The sequence below is a fragment of the Vipera ursinii genome (genome assembly GCF_947247035.1).
Source record: "Vipera ursinii genome assembly, chromosome: 1".
Lineage (NCBI taxonomy): Eukaryota > Metazoa > Chordata > Lepidosauria > Squamata > Viperidae > Vipera > Vipera ursinii.
This window is the reverse complement of record NC_139512.1, coordinates 277,773,215-277,781,877: the sequence shown is the minus strand read 5'-3', so window position 1 is coordinate 277,781,877 and position 8,663 is coordinate 277,773,215. Positions and strand designations below refer to the sequence as shown.

Sequence of the window (8,663 nt, the reverse complement as noted above, 5' to 3'; positions counted from 1 at the left end):
CAGGCAGGACAGGGTTGGCCGGGGGTTGGGGCGGAACGGGTGGGGGCAGAGCGGGGTTAGGGTCAGGTTTTTTGGGCACTTGGTCTCTAAAAGGTTTGCTATCACTGATCTATGCTGTACCTTACTGCTAAATTGTAAAGGTCATACCATCTTTTGTAAGCATTATCTGTGTGCCTTCTAAATGAAGATCTAGTACAAAACATTCAGCCAAAGTATGATGATGATTAGGTGAGATTTTTCTAGCCAATCTTGTGGGGACAATCAAACAAGCATTCCTATCTGAAAAGCTGATTCATCGAAGTTTTCCTAACTACATACTTTGCCACATTGCACTAATACTTTTTGTGCTTGATTTTTGGCAGATTGAAAAGGATCAACTGATAGCTGCAAGATGGCAGAAACATACTCTTTGTCTTTCCATACTATTGGACAACATAAATATGTTGCAACAGAACTGGAAACTGGATACTCTTTGCAAAAAGCAATTATGGTAGTTTCAATTCCAATCTGCATTTTAGGATTATTTGGGAATGCAATTATCTTCTGCCTTCTCTGCTGCTCAATCAAGAAAACTAACTTTACTGTGTATTTCCTAAATTTGGTAGTGGCTGATTTTGTTGTACTCATCTACTATGTTATTGTTTTTGTTTTATTTTTGAAAGCTGTTCCTATCAGTCTATATTCGTTAAATATAATGGAGCTGACACATGCATTTGGATTCAACGCCAAGACCTATGTGCTAACAGCTATCACTGCTGAAAGATATGTCATGGTTTTTTCTCCAGCCTGGTATCAACTTCATCGGCCCAAGCATTTCTCAGAAATCATGTGTACCATTTTGTGGGGCTTATCTGGCCTGCTAGCCATCATATTATATTATTCTTGCTACTTGGAGACTGATACATTACTTATGGAAACTAATCAGCATTGTGAGCCTACAAAAATGGCCAGAGTAATAATCAACCTCCTCGTTTTTCTTCCCATCATGGTCTTTTCTACATATCTTATTTTCACAAGAATGCTGAGTGTATCCCAGGAAACTCCTCTGAGAAGACTTGATATCACTATAGTGGCCACAGTTCTTCTGTTTCTTATCTTTGCTGCTTCGGTGAGGATTATTGAAATCATAGCCCGTTGGGTTCCAAAAATCCATATTCCAATTCTCTTTCTCATTCTTCATTTTCTTGATGCCATTGACAGCAGTGGGAACCCCTATGTCTACCTGATAGTTGGCTATTTAAAGACAAAGACTGATTGTGAAAAACCTTTCCAAACATTACTTGAGAGAGCTTTGTTGGATGATGGAACAACAGAAAGGTAGGGAGGAACTTATTCAAGAAGATTGTACCAAAGGGATGCTAATCAAAAATTATGCCATTTGTTATTGCCTTGAGTTCCAGAATAAATGGATTACATTTATTGCATAAAGTTTGGCTTTGCTCATTACTTCTAATGTACCTACAAATTTCTATACTATGCTTACCCTCTTCTACAAACAACACATCTCAAATCGTTTACTTAGGGCTGTGCCTCAAGGCTACATAAAAAACACAACAACACCTGATCTTTGAGCAGCCTTGATGACCAGTCCCTATTCTGCCTTAGTAGTGAGGCCAGCAAATGGTACTGTCCATGCAGATAGAATGGAGATAGTAAGGAAAGCAATTGGTGGATTCCCTGGTTTTATTTCACTTCTCACTAAATATCACCAAGAAAAACTTCAACCAATGACTCTCCTCAAAGTGGGCTGAGGCAAGAGTTGATTCATAGTTAGACTTGTGGACAATTTGGATATGTGATAAGATTTCAAACTGATTTGCATCAATACATGCGTATGTTTTTGGATTTGAATTGGATTTAACAACTTAATATGGTTTAAATTCCATACTACAGAGGATTTTAGCTCTGGCACTGAAAAGAGGAGTAAGGCTAGTAAAACAATTATTCGACCCCAGGATTGTTGAAAGCATGATAAAAAGACCAAGAAAAGACACACCTCGTCCTTGTTGACCTTACAAAGGGGAACTGAAGTTTTTGGATGGCCTTTTAAAATTAACATGCCCTAAATGCCATAGCATAGCATTCCTGGAACCCCTGGGCCTCTTTCTTGACTGGTCTACTTTGAAGGGCTGATTGAACTGATTGTTCAAAGCGTTGTTCAAAGAGAAGACTGTAAGAGAAGAGGAGGCAGAGTCTGGGAGCAGAGTCAAGATAGGAATCAGCTGGAGTCATTATGTTCCAACAAGTGATCCAAGTTCACCTCACCAACCCCCCCTTTGAATTCTCTTAGCTCTTATCTAGTGCCAATTTAGTGCTGATCTTATTTGCCCACATTATTGTGCACAGTCATGAGCAGTAAATCAACTTAACTGGAGTTTAATGTGTGGTCCTGATTTTTTGCACCTGGCAGATTAGGAGTAACTTGCACAGATTTTGCTCTTTCAGATCCAGTGTATTTCTTGGAAATACTGTAAGCACCTTCTTGCTATAGATAAGAACAGTGTATTTTTTCAGTGGTAAAAATGATCAGCTTGTAACTATATATTGTCAAGTTACCGGTAGATACTTTTGTGTTTATATATATATATATTTTAAAAAAAGAATACCACAGAAACTAGCATTAACTTTAGTGAATCTCAAATTGTCCATAACTGACTAGGAATGAAGAAGTTGTTCTGCCTGTCTGTTGTTGGCTTTTCTTCACCATCCAATCTATTGTCATTTAAGCACTCCTGGAATGTAGCATTCTGGCTTTTCCCCTAGTTCAGGCATGTCAAACTGCTGGCCCGCGGGTCAGATGCATCACGACAAAACCGTGTCTTCCCCATTGCTGGCAATGGGGAAAAAGTCGCGATACGTCGCGCAACATCACGTGACGTCGCGAGTTTGACATGCCTGCCCTAGTTTTCTATCCTGCCTATTCTATTTCTCTTTTTTTCCATATTTACCAAGTGCCTTTTCTCTTTTGGGCAGAAGCCAGAGGTCTCCCACTGTATGGTCAAGCCTTTTTACAATTAAAGATAGTCCTCCACTTACAACCACAACTAAGCTCAAAATTTATGTTGCTAAGCGAGACATTTGTTAAGTGAGTTTTGCCTCATTTGACCACTTTTCTTGCCACAGTTGTTAAATGAATCACTGCAGTTGTTAAGTTAATAACCCGTTTGTTAAGTGAATCTGGCTTACCTATTGACTTTGTCAGAAGGTCACAAAAGTTGTTCAATGACCTCAGAACACTGTGACAGTCATAAATATGAACCCGTTTTCCAAAGCATTCAAATTTTGGTCACATGACCATGAGGATGCTACAATGGTTGTAAGTGTGGAAAATGATCATAAGTCAACTTTTTTCAGTGATGTAACTTTGAACTGTTGTAATCTGAGGATTACCTGTAAGTGGAATATCAAGATTCTTTAGAGCAAGTCTCAGCCAGTATTCATGAAATAGGAACTGAAAAACAGAGCTAAATATTCTCTGGATTATTTATTGTCTTCTTTTTGTAGAATTACTCAAGAATCTTTAAATTACGTGCAATCTGTGTAATAGGATAAAATGACAAAGGGAATAAGAAAACAAGGAAAGAGTCATTACCAGTTTCTTTATTTTGTTATCTGAAAATTATAATCGCTGTCCTACAAAATATCTTAATGTTGCAACAAGGAAAATAATTGGTTCTGGAAAAAATTATGGAAAGGCAGGAGTTAAAATAGCAATTGGTAACAACTAGGCTTGTATTTGCTTGATCCAGGGTGTTCAAATTTTTGCATGCAGATGCACGCAGCACACCTGCAAGCTCTGTGTCAAGTGCTCTGGAATTCATCCTTGTATCTTTCAGCTGGTACCTTTCAGCCAATTTACTCTATAGGTTTGTTATGGAGATTAACTGGAGGCAAGAATATTACCTAGACTAGAGATTGAACTCCTGGAGGAAAGGTAGAATATGAATGTAATAATACATTTTTTAGACTAGATAATGTAACTGTATAGAATCACGCAAGAAAGTTCAAACAAGGAATTTCCATCCCATCTTACTATTAAGTTCTGAAACCATGACAAAGTTCAACTTCAGTTTTATTGTGGTTTATAATCAGTCAGTGCACAAATATTGAGACACTATACAGATACACTTCTATTTTGCAATCTCATTGTCAGAAAAAAGAAATCCCACAGATTAATGGAATAATGGGGGGGGGAACTGTTCAGAAAATTAAAATCTTGCCTTTTAGGTCCAGCTCATCTGCCAACTGCTGAAATCTATTGACCTTCAAGCCCCCAGACAATAGATTAATGATAACTTTGAAAATGCCATCACAGCGGAATTGAGAACCACTGTGAGGTCATAAGGTTCTCATACACCTTGGCTGTGCTGCAACATATCACCAAAGTTGTTCACACTTTGTCAGTATCAAGCTTCTGAGAAGAAAATAAGCAAGGTAGTAACAAAGGTGAAAAGAAAAAATGGAGAGGAATCATGGAGGCAATTCAAACAATGACTGGGAAGTTGCCAAGTTCATCCTTCTGGAGAATTAGATATTTTATTTATTTATTAAATTTTTATGCTGCCTGCCTCACTAACCAAAGTGACTCTAGGCCAGAGGTACCCAACCCCTGGTCTGCAGATCAGTACCGGTCTGCAGCCCATTGGAAACTGGTTTGTGCAAGCGGGAGGCAAGTATGTAATGCTCTATTTGTGCATGCATAGGAATAGGTTGCATGGGTGAAACCATCCCCCTCCCCTCCACCGCCACAGCCGCTACTGGTCCGTGTTGCTGGAAAGGTTGGAGACCGCTATTCAAGCCAGCTTACAATGGCATAAAAGTATAAATGTGAAAGCATTGGAACTGACAACAATTAAATAGAGGTTAAAGACCAACAGCATGAATGGCACAGGGCAGATTTTTTGACTCTCACTCAACCAACAACTTCCAGTATAGTGCACCCCTACTGGGGCCTAAAGCCAACCTGCAGAGCCATATTTAAGGCCCTTCCAGAAGGCCAAACGTGTGAAGGTGGATCTCACCTCCAGTGGCAAGATGTTCCAGAGGTCATGGGCCACAGCAGAGAATGCTTTTTTCCTTGACTCTACTAGCCAAAATTCCTTGGCCAATGGGACTCCATAGAAGAGCTCTTCTGATGGAGTGAGTAGGGCAAACCAATTCCAATGGGGTGAGACAGTTCCTCAAATAACCTGGACCCTGTGCTATGAAGGGCTTTAAACATGATAACCAACACCTTGAATTGGACCTGGAAATAAACTGCCAAGTAATGCAGCTCACATAATAGCGAGTGTTACACAGGCTACTCTTAACGACTTCCAGAACTGTCCGTGCCACTGCATTCTATACAGTTGGAGCTTTTGAATACTCTTTCAGGGTAACTCCGTATAGAGCACGTTGCAGTAGTATGTTATTTTTTATGTTTTACCTTATTTTTCTCCTGAGAACACCAAACTATAATAGGCGTACACGTCTGTGCCTTCTGACATCTTTCCAAAAGCAAGTCTGGTTTGCAGTGCCAGAGTTGGAGTCCTCATGATGCAGAAAAAAATGGGTAACTTTACAAAAGAGATGGCAAGGGAAGCCCCTCAGTAGCCTGTCCTCCAGAAACTCTTGTGCCAGGAAAATTTCCAGAATCATTCTGCCTTTTTTCTGGCTTCACAGTTTGAGGCCACTGTTTCCTCTTCTCTCACTTGGATCCTTGTTCCTATCAGGGCCTTGCAATTCCTTTCAACTTAAAATATGATACAGTCTGATTGAATTCTGGCTTTATTCTTCTTGAACAGGGGTTGCTGTGACCTAAATGTAAACACTCCCATATAGACGTTGGTTTCCTGAGTACAGCTGATTTTTCAACCTAAATGCTTGCCCTGAGTAATGCGGTGTCCCAAAGGGCTGGTTTTTTGTGCAAGATTCCCTCTAATTGAACATTAATTGCACCTCACATATTGAAATGTTAGTTGGGAATAACAGAAATACACGAGATAAGGTTTTAAAGATGTTAGCATCTCCTGACTTTAAAAAAGAAATTAATTGATGGGAAATGGGCCGTGTAGATTCAGTTATCACTAAATCTGTTCAGAATGGGCTGGTGACCAAAATGCATAAAAATGTATGTTTGTAGCATTCTGCACGCTGTTGGGAGCAGGTTTTGGCAAAATAGGCTTGACAAAGGACAACACCAATGTAGCATTTCCAGTGAAATCATTATGCTGTTAATAGTGTTATAATAGATAAGCCAAAGGACATTTCCAGAAGACAGAATAGCACCCTAGGGCCTATTAAAATCTTAACATAAACCTATATTCTGACTCCAAAAAACAGACTGTCAGCATACATTCCAGTTAGCACTTATCTTACAATAAATATCTGTGAAAACAACACAATGATAGTATTATTGCCAGACAAGGGATACTTTTGAGTGTTTCTTAGTTCTGTAAAATATGTCAGTGGCTTAATAATGAGAATTGTGTTTAATTTTGACAGATTTGAGAAGAATTATTGAACACTGGCTATGTCAACATGACAGAAGCAACTACCTTGCCTTCCCACACTATTACAATGAAAAAAAATCACACACAGCTAGACAATTGGCCACGGATAGGCAGCAAAGGATTTTTCCTGGAAATGGTGGCAGCTTTATCCATTCCAATCTGTTTCTGGGGATTGATTGGGAATGCAACTGTCTTTTGGCTTCTCTGCAGAAAGGTGAAGAAGACAACATTCATAGTTTATGTTCTCAATTTGTTAGTAGCTGACTTTATGCTGGCTGCTTACTTCCTTATAGTGTTTATTGTATTTCTGACATCATTTTATATCAGTTATTATTTTTCACGTGCAATGGAGAATATTAATTTATTGTCAACCAATGCCAGCATTTGTTTACTAACAGTTATGTGTGTTGAAAGGTATTTTATGGTCTCTTTCCCACTCTATTATCAAAATCACCGTCCAAAGCATCTCACAACAAATCTATGCTGCATAATATGGGTCTGGTCTTCCCTAGTTGCCCTGATACTATATGTCGCCTGCTACCCAAAGTTGCTTCCATCCCTCTATTCAGGCAATTCTTTATGTGATGGGGCTTTAATATTTGAATTTATTGCTCAGCTTCTGGTTTTTTTCCCCATCATGTCCTTTTTCGCTTTGTCTCTTTTTATCAGAATGCGGAAAATTGCAAACCCGAGGACCAAATCGAGACTTGATATCACCCTCACAATCATGGTTGCTCTTTCTCTTATTTGTATTTTTACATTTCAAACTCTTGGTTTTATAAGCAGCTGGGTTAACATTCTTCGTGAACCAACTCTATTTCAACTCTCGCTGCTGTTTGACTCCATCAAGACCAGCATCAATCCTTTGGTCTATTTCTTCGTTGGAAATCGGCAAAGACAGAAGACCGCAGAACCTATGTATAAGTTGCTTGAGAGAGCTTTGAATGACAAAGAAAGCACAGATGCTCCAGACACCAGTTAGCTATAGTTGTTCACAAAGGGATTTGGGCATCAGAAATGAAAAAGATATAAAGACATATTATGAAACTTTTTCATTCCATAAAGGCACATTGCAGATATATTTACTGTTTGCTACTTCTAACTAAATTTACTACCTAATGCCTTTAGGGGAATCAAGCTTGTGTTTTAAAAAATGGGATTTCAAGATTTTATAATTGTAAGGACCATTCTGACAGGGGGAAAACGCCTTAAAAAAGCATGATCAAAAGGTATGATCTACACGGCAACCATACAAGATGGACTGTTTATATTGTTTCACTAAAAATAAAACTAGCACTATTTACCTGTACCATTTCATCATGTGTGGCCTTTATAGCTTGGTTAATTTCTCCTATGAATAGGAAATGGCTCTACAAATAGATGTGTGTTTTCTATATTGTATACTTCAAGAAAAAGAATGACAAAAGAGAACACCTAGAAGAAGCTGCCTCCATCACATCTTTCTGAAAACATAGAAACACTAAGAATGCTATGTGCAGGGTAATGCCAGAGAATAGAATAGAATAGAATAGAATAGAATAGAATAGAATAGAATAGAATAGAATAGAATAGAATAGAATAGAATAGAATAGAATAGAATAGAATAGAATAGAAGAATCCTTATTCAATAAATCCAATTTCTTCATTGATTCAGTTAAGAAAATACATTTATTGAGTACACTAAAGCTAAAAGCCACTTGAAACACTCTTAAACTCTTTGTTCTGCCGGTTACACTGTCGATAAGGCATTAACCAATACACAAATGGATAAAAAGTTATTACTCCTCAAGAATAGATTCAGATAAAACAGCATATACCACTGTATTGTAGGAATGATATCTTATGAATAATGAATTCCTTAGACGATTTCAAGACACAGGGACCGCCACATCAAAAAGACTTGCATTTAATCTTCGATGGATGGACTTTCAGTTATCTTAGATAATATTTAAGGCTCTATTAAACATTAGAATAAGTGGTGGTGGGGAAATTATGGTACAACTTATGACTAGCAGTGAGTAAGATAACTGAAGTTTTGAAAGATAAAATCAATGATCTTTATACAGGATTGTTATAAACCAAATAGAAGTTTGTCAATGTGATCCCATAGAATCCCCTTTCTATACGATATATGACCTAAAAGTTTTGATTCTAAAATGTTGTAAATTGAGC

The 8,663-nt window shown here is 38.1% G+C and overlaps 1 protein-coding gene across 1 annotated transcript; it reads left to right on the top strand.

Moving 5' to 3' along the window:
• Positions 1-391: 391 nt before the first annotated feature.
• MAS1 (MAS1 proto-oncogene, G protein-coupled receptor) lies at positions 392-1,321 on the top strand (the record flags this gene model as incomplete). Its single annotated transcript, XM_083350193.1, has 1 exon — positions 392-1,321. The coding sequence occupies one exon, from the start codon at positions 392-394 to the stop codon at positions 1,319-1,321; it is 930 nt and encodes a 309-aa protein (XP_083206319.1).
• Between the last annotated feature and the right edge of the window lie 7,342 nt (positions 1,322-8,663).